Source organism: Trematomus bernacchii, unplaced genomic scaffold (genome assembly GCF_902827165.1).
Source record: "Trematomus bernacchii unplaced genomic scaffold, fTreBer1.1, whole genome shotgun sequence".
Classification (NCBI taxonomy): Eukaryota; Metazoa; Chordata; class Actinopteri; order Perciformes; family Nototheniidae; genus Trematomus; species Trematomus bernacchii.
Window position 1 is genome coordinate 8549432 of NW_022987739.1, and position 16664 is coordinate 8566095.

General features: G+C 39.1%; 2 protein-coding genes across 2 annotated transcripts in view; one reads left to right on the plus strand and one right to left on the minus strand.

The window, feature by feature from the left end:
• Positions 1 to 11235, minus strand: part of mfn1b (mitofusin 1b) — a 20916-nt gene extending 9681 nt beyond the window's left edge. Inside the window, exons 1-13 of the mRNA XM_034146905.1 lie at positions 11089 to 11235; positions 10481 to 10638; positions 8598 to 8733; positions 7478 to 7640; positions 6522 to 6646; positions 6279 to 6387; positions 5378 to 5485; positions 4178 to 4331; positions 3629 to 3696; positions 1522 to 1643; positions 1099 to 1225; positions 365 to 469; positions 161 to 263 (exon numbers count right to left, since the gene is read on the minus strand). Of these exons, the coding sequence (XP_034002796.1) occupies positions 161 to 263; positions 365 to 469; positions 1099 to 1225; positions 1522 to 1643; positions 3629 to 3696; positions 4178 to 4331; positions 5378 to 5485; positions 6279 to 6387; positions 6522 to 6646; positions 7478 to 7640; positions 8598 to 8733; positions 10481 to 10628 (1468 nt within the window). The 5' untranslated portion in view covers positions 10629 to 10638; positions 11089 to 11235. The remainder of the gene's footprint in view (positions 1 to 160; positions 264 to 364; positions 470 to 1098; positions 1226 to 1521; positions 1644 to 3628; positions 3697 to 4177; positions 4332 to 5377; positions 5486 to 6278; positions 6388 to 6521; positions 6647 to 7477; positions 7641 to 8597; positions 8734 to 10480; positions 10639 to 11088) is intronic.
• A 1674-nt stretch (positions 11236 to 12909) lies between these two features.
• Positions 12910 to 16369, plus strand: plaat1 (phospholipase A and acyltransferase 1). The gene is made up of 5 exons (XM_034147658.1): positions 12910 to 13115; positions 13970 to 14019; positions 14530 to 14668; positions 15401 to 15669; positions 16198 to 16369. The coding sequence occupies exons 2-5, from the start codon at positions 13993 to 13995 to the stop codon at positions 16297 to 16299; spliced, it is 537 nt and encodes a 178-aa protein (XP_034003549.1). The 5' UTR covers positions 12910 to 13115; positions 13970 to 13992; the 3' UTR covers positions 16300 to 16369.
• The last annotated feature ends 295 nt before the right edge of the window (positions 16370 to 16664 follow it).

Here is a 16664-nt window from a genome sequence, read left to right on the forward strand (position 1 = left end):
TTGCAGTTAATTCATAATAATAATAATAGGTTTCATTTATAAAGCACTTCATATTTGACTTCAAATCCCAAAGTGCTACAAGCAGTGAGCATGAACAGTATAAAAACAGTACACAACACGGTAGAATGAATAAAAAGCAATAAAAACAAACAATAATTACCCATCATGTATTTCTGTGAGGAGTGGACCGAGGCGTGGACGGCGTCGGAGCAGCGGAAGGCCAGGTTCTTCCCCATCCCCTCCTCCACGTGAGACAGCAGCTCCTGCAAACAGCACCAGGAGGTCACATGGAGACGGTTAATACAAACAAAATACCTGCGAGGAAATGTGTGGTGGAGTATAATAAATCTGTGTCTCTACTCACAGACTTGTAGATCTTAAGGACATGTGGCGATGGGTGGAAGTCAGAGTGGAACTCATCAACGATTACATGGAGACGGCAGATCTCCTCTCCCATGGCGATGGATACCTGGAAGAAAGACAACCAGAAAAATCAGTCAGCTACAGAACGCCAGCACTGAGCGGGAAGAACTTGTGGCCCTACTCAAAGAACCCCGAAGTGCATGAGGCCTCAAACTGATGCATTAAATAAAGTAAATGTCCTTTTTGATTTCTTTGTTTCTGTCCAGGCATCGATGTGTTTTGAGTTGTTTCATCCTCAGTATTAAACGTGATTAAAAACTGCAGGCAGCAGTAGAATAAAATGTTTTTGTAAGGGAGAAGGTAAGCTTAAACTCATCAAGTATTCGGAGTAGAGGTGAAACAATTAGTAAAAAGATATATTTAAAAAAACAATCGGCACTTTTGATAAGTGTAATATTTTAAATACATTTAAAAAAAAAGTGATCTTCTCAAAAAGGAAGTTTTATTAACCTATATTATAAACAGTTGACTATCTCATGATTTTTCAATTATTGATTATTTTATCCCTGATTTCCACCCTTATAACGGTTATTCAATAAAACAGAATAACAAAGCAATGATGAAAGGAAATGTCATTTGATGCCAAGTTCAGAGTTGTTGTTGTTGGAGTAAAGTGGAGGTTAAAACCTAAACAGACCATTTAAAAGTTCTTCCCCCGGTCGTCGCCTCCATTACCTTATTCTCCACGTCCGCACTGATGGCCTTGATCTTCATCTTGATATCATCGATCAGCAGGTGGAGCTGATTCTTCACAAACTCCAGCCGGTCTATCTGATACTCTCTGTCCTCCAGTGCTGCCACTCTAAAGCCCCCCCCCAGCAACAAGGATAAAAGTCACAAAAGCAAACTGGCAGCTGAACAGTTTGGCTGTTTATGAAGAAACAGGATTAAAAGAATACACAGTAACAGAGCAGAACGTAGCATTTTTTGCAAAATCCACTGATAGTTATAGCATGTACAAACTAATGTATCCCTGCATTAGTAAACACAATGTCACTAAATGAAGTTACACCAACAGATTCATAGATTACCTATAAAAATGTACCTCTACCAATCCACTCTAACTAAAAGTAAGTATGTATTGAGCAAGATACCCACCTCTTCTCCGCCGCCTCAATGTTGATGGCGTCCATGATGCTCTTGACTTTTTCTGTGATCAGCTTGGCCCTGATAGTGTGCTGCTCAAACTTTGTTTTCACTGCTGACTGCGAGATACACTCCTGCGAGGCCATAACACATAAGTTACTGTGACAGCTATAGGGGCTGGGTAAGGTGCATGAAGGTGCACGCTACCGGGGACAAACAGAGAGCAAGATACACACCTGCTACTTTAACTTAAGAGACGAAAAGAAAAGGGAAACACAGGTTTGAAAATGACAGCAGCAAGGTGTGTATCCTGCCTCCCACAGCCCACATATTGTAGTCACAGTAATGTGTTGGTGAAGCCACAGGAAAATAATGAAAACATATCAAGTGTAATACAATCAACAATGTAAATGAAAAAAATTAAATTGAAACATAAAAGCAGGAATATTGTGTCATTTTGAGTTGTAATTATTCCCTGTTCTACATCTATGGTAGGTCAGGCAAAACAAGTAATGTCTAAAGCGCAATTGTTATTTGTATTTTCACTTCAAATTAAATACGTTTATGAACTATAAACCTTTTATTTTAATGAGATTAGAAATACTTGTATTGATCCCTGTTTGGGAAAATTCCTTAAATTAGAAAATAATTTCCCAATTATATAATGTATTTAGATTTTGTTATAACCTCTCTGCGATGGATTCAAATTGCCTTCACAAACGAGTGTGCCTCACAGGAAGCGTGCATGTAAACCAGAGTGATTTTCTCTCATTGATAACAGGCTCACTGTTCACTCTCCAAACGGGGTATCAGAGCTTCCGCTGCTGATGTAAATTGGACATTTTATGCTGCTTCTTGAAATGTAAACTTTTGGGCCTTTTATTGTGAAGGAGCCACACGATACACTATGTATTTCTCACAGACAGGCTGCATACCTTCAGCACAGTAACCAAATTGACTGTGTCCTACTGTTGTGTGGTAAACAACTTGTACGTAGTGTGAAGCATTAAATCAGATGGCTGTTGCTCTGATTATCGACTGTCTTTCTAGTAAAACAACATGAGTTTGTTTGGATTCACTGTCAACACATACAGCAGTTAATTTCTGATACATGTGCAGTGTAACAAGTGTTTAGGACATGTAGAAACAAACTGCGCTTGCAGCCCCTCCTGTTATCTTAAGGTCTATAACTTTTAGTTTCAGTATTTTCCTTCCAGTATGGACACAATTAAATTCCTGTTCAAATCAAAACACAGAAAACTCCACAAAAATGTTAAGACACAACAAAAGTGAATGAAATGAAATCAAACGGATGTCCTCGCCTAAGTGAATCTAGACTTCAGCAATGAAGACGCAGGTTGATGGATAAGGCACAGTGATTGGTCGGGGATGCACAGTGATTGGTCGGGGCGGGGGGCACTGGAGCCCCCAGCATCCTATTGCACGGTTAGGAGTGAAACCTACCCACTGAGCGAGGTGAGAGTTCTTCACCGCTCAGGTTAATGTTTTGTGTGTGTGTGTGTGTGTGTGTGTGTGTGTGTGTGTGTGTGTGTGTGTGTGTGTGTGTGTGTGTGTGTGTGTGTGTGTGTGTGTGTGTGTGTGTGTGTGTGTGTGTGTGTGTGTGTGTGTGTGTGTGTGTGTGTGTGTGTGTGTGTGTGTGTGTGTGTGTGTGTGTGTGTGTGTGTGTGTGTGTGTGCACGCGCAATAAAATAATCTCGGTTTCAGAGCCTTATAAAGCAGCCACTGTCTTTATCTACCAGTCTGAAGGAATACAAATAGCCTCATTTCTCACAATAGTGACTTTCTCCCTCCAGTTGCAACTTACTCTGGCAAGCAGCCAGACAGTGCTGGTTAATCAACTTTAATAACATTGTAATCTGCTGTTTTTGGTTTGATTTGACAGTTTTACCTCAGAGGCATGCCGTTTGAGATGTCTTAGTAGTAGCAAATATATCAGCATCTCATCACAAATATATCCAAATATTATCAACAACTTCTCAATTTTTCTCCAAAATCTCTCTGTCAAGTTCAGACGGGAAATAGATTTTTCCTTGATGAGTGGGAATACATTGTAAGACATGGAGAGGATACACAAACACAGATACACACAGACACACACCTCAAACCTCCTCTCAAAGCATTGGAACTCCTTCAGTCTCTCATGGAAGCCCTCAGCCAGGGCTCCACCTGTTGGATTAATGATCACATCATTTAGACAGTGAAAAGTGATTGCTATTATTATTAATACATAAGTTGCATCAGAACGGACAAATTGTCCTTCGTCACAGGTAGGTTCTTAACTATTTTATATTTTGTAGGCATTGTTTTTTTTAAATGATTCCTTTCATCACTTTTCATTACTATTTGTAATTCACAACATTAATCGAGTTAAGTGGTATCTACTTATTTAGACAAAAGAAGGTTAAATCAAAATCTAAACAGAAAAAAACTTGAAATATTTTTTTTTTAATAGATTGAAAGTGGCTGACTGCACTGCACGTAGCCGTTCAAGTAAAGATTGGAAACTCTTTTTCTATTTAAACATGGCTGTATAGAATTAGATTTTGTCAACAGCATATCCTGGTTGCCAATTCAATCAAACTTTAAGATGGGAAAAACAGATCCCTATCATCCACAAATACAGCTCAGCTATAATGTGAAGCCTCACCTGATTCAGGCATGCCCTGAGCACGCTGCATGCGGGAGTTGAGCACCTCTTTGGCGGAGACGAAGAAAATGCGGTTGGGTGCCTGATCGCGATCCACAACCTTCAGCTCCTCCACCAGGAAGTTCACACAACGGTCCATGTGCTGCTTCCTCACCTGCAGGAAGGTGACGATTTTCATTGTAAAAACTGTACAATGTTAAACCAATTACTAAACCCTAGCTTATGCCAGTTTTGGTCATTTTGCAACATAAACACATAGGGATGGGTTCCGAGCCCCGGTATTAAACGGGCCCCGGGGCTGAATTATTAAAGACCGTGGGTGTGGTACCGTTAAGCTCTGACGTTATCGGTCTTTCTATCGGTACTGGAGACATTTAAAAAATATATGTCATATGTATTATGCTACATAAACATTATATTGCAGTTTTAGTCTATGATGTATTTTCGATCTTTCCAATCCAGACGAGAGATCTCTTTCCCCCGTCTGTGTGCGAGGGGGCGGGGCAGTTTACACACACGCAGCTCCTACATGCATGCAACACACACACACGGCGGACATGGCGGAGAGAACCAAGTGCTTCAAGGTGTGGTTACATTTTAGCCGTCTCGATGTGGACAATGCTCGTTACCAAAAGTGCAATGTTTAGCATGTAAGGGCGGTAACACGAGCAATTTGTCTAAACATTTAGCAAAAGTGCACCACATCCAGACGGAGAAATGCACCGATTTCGACTGTCTTTCTAGTGGCTCTGTAGCCCCATCCACGAGTAACGTTTCCACGTCAGGTATGTTGTGTATGCTAGCAGCAACACACGGAGCTAACTAAATTATACAAACATGGGTTAATGATTAGAGGTAACTGAGTTATTTATTTTGTTAAAGTTTCAGCTATTCTGTTTACAATTCTGTCATCACATTATTTAATAGGATTTGTTAAAACACTGTTGTTTCTTTTGATGTGAAATATTATTTATTTAAATAAAAAGCAATGTTAATTTTGTTCACAATTTGTTTAGTTAATTTACCTTTTTTTTTTTCATCAAAAGAACTGATAAGAGTACCGTTAAAGGACCGGATCGATAAGCGTATCGATAAAAGTAGTAGTACCGTTAAAACCTTAACGGTACCCATCCCTATAAACACATCCTGTAATAATTCAATATTATTCATTCTGACATGAGACAGATACAACAGACTCACATCCTCCATGTACTCTGGCTCATTGGCTGAGGCATCCCAGCGGTTGTTGAGGATGAAGATGTTGGGTTTTGACAGACGTTCGTTGACTTTGTGGAAAAAGTGTTTTTCCTGGATGATCGAAGGGGAGAGTAATTAAAATCAGCATTTGACAGTTGCTATTCCCTTTTTGTCAACAATCGATACACTTTTTTTTAGGAGGTTTACAAAAAGGAAGATTCTAAATGTATCTTATTTTTTGACTTTGCAGGACAAACCTGTGCAGACCAATAAAGCTAAATGAGTTGGCTACATGGATCACATTGTTCATGGTTGGCACAGCCAGACACAAACTCTCACTGACACTCGACACTTCTGCTTGACTGTCTTACATTATTTACACGATGCCGGAGATTTATTCGATGTATAGGCAAAGAGGGGATTGTGTATTTGCTTTCTCTTTAAGAGCTTCTGCCGGTAAGGAGCTCTGAGATTGACCCTCTCTCTGGCTTTACATTGCATGAATGCCTGAGCAGACATACACAACTGTGGGGCCTCTGCTGCTGCATACAAACACGAGCAGCCACATTCCTCATTATGTAACCAGCTTAGCATAGAAAACATTCACACTGGCCCTTTAAGTTGGCTGAAAACTTGCTTAGCCTGCTAGTGTGGTGTGTTATAATTAGTTATGACAATGTCAGTGTTCAGATGACTGTACTGTCACCACCCTGAGTGGACATACAACACCTTTAAAAGAACATTTTGTGATAATCCATGGAAGCAAAGATTGTAATGTCATCATGTCCAAACTAACCATGTGTACACACAGAACCGACCTTTGAGCAATCGTTTAATAAGTGATGAAAGTTGTTTTAAGATGTGGTGTAAATGTCACATTTTCACAAGGCTCAGAGGCTTTTACCGTGTTCATAAGCGTTGATTCAGAGTTGGCCACGAGCACAAATACATCGGCATCCAGGCAGAATTTGTCAATCCAGCTGTCCAGTTCAGATGTGACATCTGTCCCTGGGCTAAGGCAGTAGAAGAGAGGGTGAGTAAATAATGATTACTGACTTTATTTTTGTAAAGCTCACATTTTGATTTCCTAGAAACTGTCAACTTCATATTAACAAACTTTCCGGATTGGATTAACGGAGCCCGTTACCTGTCTACGAGCACCAGGTCGTCTCGGAGCAGAGCACACTTTGTCTTCGGCCAAAACACACGGACGAGACAGCCAGCGTCCAGACTCTCGTCCATGTGGAGCGCGTGAGCCAGCTGGTTTACAGTCTGCAGAGGAGATGTAAACAGACTCAAATTAGGGTTGTGGATGTTACAAATTATTTGATAACATGTTTCCTGTCGTTGATGTAGCTATGAATGTTATCTCAGGCTGGAGAAATCAGGGCACAATATTTTTTCTTCAGTTACTTTTTTATAACTTAAAAAGTCTGTTATTTTATTTTACCTGTTTTTACAGAAGGGATTCCATGTTTCTAAAATGTATGTATCATTATGCAGTTAATAATTTGACTTAATAACAGGAAGGTTTATTTATATAAGCCAATAAGATAATAATTAGAGAGGGAAATGTTACATTTGAAATTAGGTAGCTACCAGGTTTGACATGCCATCAGCTAGAGAGGACAATAGATGGATTCAAACTGATTCAGCTGCTTACTATGTTGAACTTGTGTTGAAATCATTCTGTTTAGTCAGTTGAAGTTGTTAGAAAAGTCTTCTATAACTGCTTATAAAACAATGAGATTGGTTCTGTTATCATGTTGAGGAAGTAACCTTTTAAGCTTGTACTCACATATGTGTGACTCCTTTGGGTTAAACAAAATGTCCACAGTAAAAATGTCATATACCATATTCCTGGCATTCTGACTGCAAGTCAACAGAGGAAATGTGAGGTAGCACAACATCACTGACAGTCTGATAAGTGAACATGGCCACATTCTGTGTCCCCTTTACAACAGCAGAAATACAAGGTAGTTCTCCATAGAACAACACAAATCTGTAAAAATATGAATGGGAGACAGACCATGGCTTGTAACGGACTCATTTAAACCTAAAAACATTTTGCAAAAAGGTTAGCGTTATTAAAATAACACCTACCTTGATGCTCTTCTCCTCATCAGAGCCCTCTGTCTTGAGGTAGGCCTTGTCTTCATCAGTGCCCTCCACACTGAGGAAGCAGTTAGTGGTGTGGCCGATCCCGCTGGGCAGCACGCGGTCCCTCAGCATGGCGTTGACCACTGTGCTTTTACCATTACTCGTCCTAAAACAAAACAGGCATTCCCTCTATGTCAGTCAAAATAATTTGCTCATACTCCAAATTACCAAAATTGTCCAGGCTGTAACATCCTAACTTACTTTAAATGTCAATGTAACACTAATGTGCTGCAACTAATGGGTCAGACTGAGTAAGTAATCTGGTTACTTTGCAATAGGAATTGTTTACAATGTAAGGAGGTTTAAGGAACTGCAACTCATTGCCCAATCAAGCAGAGGAAATCTCCCAGTATTTCTCTGGCACACCCTCCCTGTCGTGTCTTGGGTTAAGGCGTGCAGGGCATGACATGGTTCAATTAACATCAGTTCAAACTCAATTATAAAGAATGGGTGTTAGAGACAATTTGCTTTGGGTTGTGCACGGGGTTTGTCTATGTGTGTGTGAACGCGTCATCATCCAATCTGCGCACCTGGGAGCACGGGAGGTAATTAACCTATATATGTGGGCACGGGTGATCAGCTGGGATGAGAGGTTAGAGAGGAAGCCACACGTTTTTCAACCGTGTTGACCGTGATTGTTTGTGTCTGAGCGTGTGCGTGATCGTTATGTTTTAAACAATATTTTAGATACGTGAGACTTAAAAGAACATTTTAACCGTGGACAAATAAATAAAGCATTATAAATTACGTCATGGTGGACCTCATCCTTCACAACAACACGCGTTGGGAACTCTGACTGCTAACCTCCATGAGTGGCCTTTTTTGACGAGCGATCGCCGCTACAATGGGTTCTAACAAAAGGAAATGTCTGAGCAATGTCACTTCAATGATACTTGTGAAATGAAAAGAACATAAAAGCTCAGGCAAACTTCTACGTAAATAATCTGGAGGAGGACCACTTTAACTCTTGTACATCACAACAATACCGTCTATAAAGGTTGCTTTTATGGGAAAGAACACTTGGAACAAATACATTTCAGGTTTGTGTATAGATGTTTTTTACCTGCCAAAAAAGGCCACTTTCATGTGTCTGCGTGCCAGCACCTCCTTAATGACAGCAAGTTTGTCAGCATATGCCTGGATCTCCAACTTTTGATCCTGACTCGCAATGTTCTGCAAAGCTTTATTCCCACAGGTTTCTGTCCAAAAAAAAACGACAACCAAAATCCACTTCATGAGCAATTCAGACAGAGTGAGTTAGCTAACAGATAATACACATGATGAGCGTTTTTCTCTTTGATACATTTCGTGTTATAACCCTGGTAACTGTAATTAGTTTTCCAATGAAATCAATGACCTACTATTCCTGACTGACAAACGGACAGAGGTGGAAGAAGTACTTAGATGTTGTAGTAAAAGTAAAAGTCCTGCATAGGGCTGAACGATATATCGTGTCATGGCGATAACCGCGATATGCGCATGCGCGATATTCACATCGCAGGGACGTGCGATTTTATTCATTTTTTTTATTCATTTCTTTTCATTTTTTTTTTTAGGACGTCCGATATTAAAGGTGGGGTAGGTCATTTTGGAGAAACCAGCTTGAGTGTGCTAGAATTTGAAAATACACAGCCGGAAAAAATCTCCCACTTCCTTACAGAGCCCCTCCTCCAACACACACGAACGCGCACATGACCAATGAGGGCACGAGATAAGTTTGTGCACAGATGGAAGGCTGACAGGCAGGTAGGCCATCCAGTTATTTTAGCCGGGCCGGCTAAAATGATTGGTCGTGCTTTTTACAGTATTACGGCTTCCACAGATGACATTTTTGTATGGATTTTTTGTCAAAGCACTTAAGATATTCATTGCTATCGGGATGTGAAGAGCATTCCATGGAATATAACAAAAAGTGTATCTCGAACCGGTTTCTTACCTACCCCACCTTTAAGTAGGTAAATTAACTCAAACACGACATGTTACAATTATTTTGCTGCTTGCTACAAAAGGAAAACTTGCACGGCTCTCATGTCAGGGGTATTCAGTGAGTGACATGCAGGCTCTGCATGCACAGCAAACCACCAATCACAATAATTCTTGATCAGATCACAGCAGGCCCCGGCCCGCTAGTTTGCAGACCATCAAAACACCGGTAAAAAATGAGCGAGGCACAGGAGGACAATACCGGCGAGAATGAAGATTTACTTCCAAAAAGAAAAGCAACATCTGCCATCTGGAACTATTTTGGATACAAAAAGGTTCTTCTCTTCTTCATTCACAGATGAACCCCCTTATTTGAGGGTAAGCAACATGCATTATCTTGACATGTTAGATCATGACTTAAGGTATGTCAACCAGTTAAGATCCAGACGTCCGTGACTAAAATCCTTCATCCGGTTAAATATAGCTAAAAAAAACGCAATATATATCGCAGGGGGAAAAAATATCGCAATGTCAGTTTTTTTCAATATCGTGCAGCCCTAGTCCTGCATACAAAATCTTACTTGAGTTAAAGTAAACAAGTATTGGCATCAAATTGTTTTTAAGTACTTAATGTCCCATTTCAGAATCATATACATTTACTGGATTATTATTATTCATGCATTAATGTTCATCACTGCTGGTAAAGGTGGAGTTAATTTAATTACTTTATATACTGTTGGTAAATGTCTTAGCCTAAAATTATATATAATAGTTGATGTGTTAGTTTATTTATATTTTGTGTTAGCAAGTAATCCTAATCTGTAAAGTAAATAGTAACTCTTGTTTTTTCAAATAAATGAAGTGGGGTCAAAAGTACAAGATAGGCTTCCAAAATGTAATGGAGTAGAAGTAAAGAGTAGCATAACATGGAAATACTCAAGTATAGTACAGGTTCCTCAAAAAGTAAAATGCTTGAGTAAATGTACTTTTGTAAATTGAGAACAGAGAAGCAAACCCTCTCACCTTCTACAAACTCTGAAGTCTCTTTCACGTAGTTCAGTAGTTGTTCAAACACATCGCTTATCTTCTTCTTGGCCACAACAAATCTTTTGAGAGGAGAGAACTCCCCCCGAGCTGAATCCGTCCGTCTGAGAGGAGGGGCTGCAGCCATGGTGTTCAATCTACACACAGAGGGGTCAAACAGGTCAAGACAGTTACACAAGTGCACATAAACAACGTTAACTACCACCATGATCACTGTATTACACAGAGTAGGCTGGACTGATTAATCCATTGGACTGGTTAATGATGAAAATGCAGTTGTGCAACTTCTAGGTAATTGTTTGCAGGAAAGCTGAGAGGTTAAATAACGTGTGTTAGCTAGTAGTAACGTTAGTAAGCAAACTGTCAAGAAGTTAGCAGTGACATGGTTCCACTTGGAGACACAGTAATAAAACATTATGACTTTATATGCCTGGCTTTTCTCAACTACTTATGATAAAGATGTGAAAAAATGAAAGTAAACGAGCGGTCGCGTGTTGGTGAAAAACAAGCTAACAGATTATGCTAACAGTAGCTAACGTTACAAGCAGGGTGTAAACTAGCATTGGCACACACTAGCATTTCCTTACCACAGTCCTAACAGAGCCAGTGTTTTCTTCTCATAACAGAAGCAATATCGATCCGCGGCGACAGTTCAGAGAATCCTTTTCCCCACTGAAAGATTAGTTGCTGTCAGCCGGACTAACCTTCTGTTTGTATCCTGTGTCACGCTAGTCGCAAAAGAAGAAGAGCTTCCGGGATTACCTTCAAAATAAAAGCCCAGTTGATCTGAGTTGCTGCGTTTGACATTATGCCACAATGTATTTGAATATGGTTGGATAAGGTTTACGTTTATTTCCTACTGACTTGCATATACTTTAAATAGCTTGCCTTTGGTTGTTAAACTCAACAAATGCACCCTTGCTTGTGGTTTTGATTTGACAGGGAATCTATTATTTATTTCAGGTTGGTATTTTATAGCTAATTTTGTTTATATCATCAATTTATATCATTTTGTTTATATCATCAGCAATCAAATGTCTGCAAATCCAGCAGATTCAGATTAATTCTTGTAAAAAATAAACATATTTAGGCTAGATCCAATATTTACAATTGTTTTTGTTGTCATCTTACATTTCTTCTAGTTATCGATTGTATCATATTTACATTTTAAACTTACAAAGTTTTTGCAAGTACATTTCATAAATTGAACCCACTGATATACTATGATTTTTCAGTCTTCCTGAAATGTACATTTATTTTTGAAATTTAACGTGTCTAACTTCCTGCTCTGGTCAGATTTACTGTCTTCAGCTTGACACAGCTTCCCAATGAACTGTACGGCCGAGGGGGCGGAGAACAGTGACGAGAGGTTGTCTGTCTCCAACCAATCAGAGAGCAAAGAATCCATCCAACCCCTGAAAGAAGTATTAAGATTCTTTACTGAACTAAAACACTAATACTGTAAAAAGTCCTGCTTTCAGGAAAAGTATAAGCAAAATGTAGTTAAAGTAGTCATGTTTAAAATAAGAGGATTTATAGTTCAGTAAAAGCTCTCTGTCAGTGTTTTAACATCCTGCAGTGTATGATATTTCTAAATAAATATTACTGCTGTGTTACTATGTATGTTGCAATTCACTACTGTTTAATGTTCTGACTGTAAGTGTAACTAAATTGTATACTGTTGTTTAATCAGCAGCAGTACATTTTAGTAGATAATCATATGTTGGAAGCACCTTTATCCTGAAAGATGTACATGATCTCTAACAGCCCTGTTTTCGACTTTGTAGTGATTAGTTGACCAGCTGAGTCAAAAGGGCTTTTCATTTTTTATTTAGCTTAAAAAATATAATAATTGTCTCAACTCATAAAGGAAAGTTCAATCTTTCAGTTTATTATAAACATTATAAAATAGATACATGTAAAGATACATGGTTATAATGGACAGGAATGGGATGAAAACTGTCATCTGAAAAGTAATGTAATCCAGTAATCCATACAAAATATAACCATATACCCATACATAGTAGTAAAGGAAGGAAAAATAGGGTTTTTTGTTTTGGAACTTGGAAACTGATAGGAGAAAATGAAAATGTTGAAAAACACATTAAAAGCAGAGATCAGACAGCATTTAAATTAAATAAATAATTTGTTAAGCCCACAATAACTCTTATTCCGAAGAGCAGTGTGGCTGTTGCTGAAAGGGACAATGGCAGGGAGGAAGTGTGTGTGTGTGTGTGTGTGTGTGTGCGTGTGTGTGCGTGTGTGTGTGTGTGTGTGTGTGTGTGTGTGTGTGTGTGTGTGGTGTGTGTGTGTGTGTGTGTGTGTGTGTGTGTGTGTGTGTGTGTGTGTGTGTGTGTGTGTGTTCATGAGTGTGTGTTCATGTGTGTGACCTTAGCGACTGTGGCGAACTGTCATCAGTCAGACACTGAAATACCTCCAACAGGACCTCCAGCATCTGGTTTGGCTTTGGGATAATTGGCAATCTTTTATCACTACGAAACTTGGAATCGATCTCTTTCCGTTCTTCTTTTTCTTTTCTGTATTTTTGATGGTTATGTGCGGATTTATGATGGAGAACTAAAATGGTGAGGAAGAAAAAGCTGCTGGTGTTTGAGTAAGTATTAATCCTTTTTGCATTTGCTCTGTGTTGACTGTTTGAGCCTCTGATATACATTCAGTAAAATCCCTATGCCATATCAATACAACAAGCAACTTTAAATGTATGACTCTTATTTTTGTATTTTGTATTCTTTTTCGACAAAATGTGTTTTATTTATGGTAACAACAAATGTTTTCAGAGCATTACTACATACTGTGTTACAACAAAAATGATATAATCTCCATACAGAGTTAAACTTTACATTTTCATTTGAGAGTTTTGGTTTGGTAAAATAATATGAGACTTTTTCTCAGCATGGCTACACATCATACATTAATGATGAGATGGATGTACTAATTGCTCTCCTGGGTGGATATAGATTTCATCCCATCAACGTTTAGTTTTGATCCAAACTAAACTCTTCTCTCTGTGGAATTACAAGAACATGTTAATAGTCATATTAGGGGATCCAAGGCAGTTAATTTAGAATGTAACTATGAAACATTGAGAAATAGGAAATGTAAATGTGTTATGGATAAGTACTTCTATGTGAAATAACCTGGGCTCAAACTATTCTTCTGTCAGCTTCCTCATTGTGTTGATGCTATTGTGGCCGCACAGGTGACACAAGAGCTTATGTGTGTATTGTCTGTGTGTGAATGTATGGGAGCTCTTTACATTGTACCATCCTATCTAGCATTCTCTTTCCCTGGGAATTTATTTGACCTTTTGACTCCAGTCTTAACACAAACTCAGGCAGAAAATAAAAAAACATAAATAGAATTTCTTAGTTGTCAGATTCACTTTCAGTTATCTATTGGTGTGTTTTGTTGTCTGTCTCTCCTATTTGTGTTTTCTTTTCTTTTCAGAAATTGTGGAAGCATGATGTGGGATGGATAAACAACAACAAAACACAACTGTAAGTTTACTGAAGGCTGTTAGTGTGACCTGAAATATACCAGTGGGTGTTATTATGCTGGCCCGAATATGTGATAATTAATCATGAATGCACATGCTCCAACAGGAGAAACATCCAAGTCATTTCAAGAGTCCATTTACAGCTAAATCTTTCCATATGTTTTAACATGTTTATCATTTTAACAAATAGTTACTGTTGGGGTAGCTAAGGCCTGATTGGAAAGAAGATAAATGTTCATTTAAATAATTGTGTATATGCTCTGTCCTACTGCATTAGATGATTATGATTAAAATGGGAACAATTTTATAATGTTTTAACTTTTAATAATTCACAAATGCCAATTGCTCCTTCTTCTAAACCTCCTTATTTTATAACCATATTATTTTCTTATAACAGACACATAAAGACCAGTACAAGACAGTAAGACCAGCTGTGCATATATTTCATGAAAGTTAATAATATGTGAAATAGCTTTATCTATATGTGTTGTGTCTCTCCTTCTGTGTGCAGATGGCCTCTAATGACCCTGACCTTCCTGACCCCTCCGGTGACCCTCAGCCCGGTGACCTCATTGAGATCTTCAGACCAGCCTATCAGCACTGGGCTCTCTACCTGGGAGACGGTTACATCATCAACCTGACTCCCGTCGGTCAGTAGGACATGAGATGAGTGCTGAGTTCTGTGTTGTGACTTTTACTTTCGTGAAAGAGTCTAAATACTCTTTTCACATTTGTGGTTTGGTTTAAAGCCCCTTGAAACTTGGGTTTTATTCTCAGAGGTGAAAGTAGTAAGTAGTTAATGCTTCAGTGGAGAAATACTCTGTAAAGTAAAAGTCTTATATTCAAAATGTTACCAAAAGTAAAAGTACCAATTCTGCACATTGGGTAGCTTTTGAAATTCACCATCATAGTCAGAATCAGAAACAGGTTTATAACCAAGTAGGTTTACTCGTCTGAGCATGTTGCCTTGTTGTATACTGTATGGTGCATAGACAACCACAGTTGAGGAAGATAAAATGTAAGTAAGGACCAACCATGGGATCAATTCAATAATATCTTATCTGATAGGATTTATGGCTAGTTTTGTAAATCTTTGTCAAGTCTTTGCTCCATTTCAAGGTTCTTGGTATTTTTTTCTATAATAGGAGCCACTAAAGTCTTTAAGACTGGTTCAAGTTTGATGAAATTATGTTGTTTCCGTCCCATTTTGGATCCTGGCCTTTGGACTTTCGGGTCTGTTTGTTGTGCAACCCCACTTCAACTGTTAGTCTATATTTTTGTCAATACCTGCAATATTCCGGATACTACAATGTTCACTTTTAGTCATACTTGTTATGTCTAAAATCTTGTTATCACACTGAGGCTATCCTTTTCCTCTCTAGACGAGAACCAGGCAGCTGCCATGTCCAGTGTGAAGTCCGTCTTCAGCCGGAAGGCAGTGGTGCGCATGCAGCTGCTGAAGGAGGTGGTGGGTAGTGACTCGTACCGTGTAAACAACAAGTACGACCACAACCACACACCCCTGCCCGTCTCTGAGATCATTGAGCGAGCACAAGTCCTCATTGGCCAGGAAGTGTCTTACGACCTGCTGGGGAGCAACTGCGAGCACTTTGTGACCCTTCTGCGCTACGGGGAGGGGGTGTCCGAGCAGGTCTCTCACTGTTTATTTTGTCTTTGTCTCATGTGTCATCAGGGCAAAATACTAACCTTCCACTCGGCAGACCACAGTGACTGATGGCATGTCACCACAGTCAAAGTTTTAACTGTGAATTACACTTCTTAGAAGAGAATAAGGGACATTTCTTTAAAGTAATCCTCACCATAAACATCTACTAATCTTTGCAGTTCGTGAAATATAAAGGGGAAACAAATGTACTTTGTATATGAAATAGGCTCTAGCCCTTTTTAATTCTACCCATAGATTTGGCAACGCTAAATCAATACTCCTAAATACAAAAATTGGGCCTATCTGAACAAGTTTCATTTAGGCAGAGGGTTGAAGGTTTGTTATTTGATTTGTATGTGTGAAAATGATCAAAGCACTTCATTCTCAAAATAAATATGCTGTTTATTCTGTGTTACAGACAGGTGTAACATATTGAACATTAGAAACTTTCTTGTTTTCTTTAATATATTGAAGATCACAGTCCACCTCCTCTTGTCCTCATTGTCTCCTCAGGCTACGCGGGCCATTGGGGCCATCAGTTTGGTGACGGCAGCAGCCAGCGCCTTCTCTGTCCTGGGACTGATCAACACACGATCCAGAAACAGGCCTTTCTGACAGCTGTGATCTTCACTGAAGGGTGTTGCCTCCCAACATTCATGCGGCTGTGATACACAAATAAATGAAATAAATATATAAAGAATGAAAATGCAAATTATTGGGTTATTTGTTCAGAAAGTGGCCTCGTAGAGTTTACATTGTAGGGTTTCAACTGTGTTTGTTGGTCAGATATTAACAACTCAGATGCTTGGTCAGGGTGTGAAATTGCAGCACTACACCTGATTTTATACATTAAACTTAAATTGGTTCTGGTCGTGCAGACCAAGTTTCCAGAACCCTTATCTGAGTTTATGTTGCAGCTATACAGTAAATATAATACAAAGGTGAACTGAAATTCCCCTTGGGGATTAATCAAGGGTCTC

What these genes read in the sequence shown, in the direction of transcription:
- plaat1 (XM_034147658.1), top strand. Translation starts at nt 13,993, where the DNA reads ATGGATAAACAACAACAAAACACAACT. An exon ending in CATCAACCTGACTCCCGTCG is followed by an intron (nt 14,669 to 15,400) that starts GTCAGTAGGACA and finishes TTTCCTCTCTAG; the next exon opens with ACGAGAACCAGGCAGCTGCC. An exon ending in GGGAGGGGGTGTCCGAGCAG is followed by an intron (nt 15,670 to 16,197) that starts GTCTCTCACTGT and finishes TTGTCTCCTCAG; the next exon opens with GCTACGCGGGCCATTGGGGC.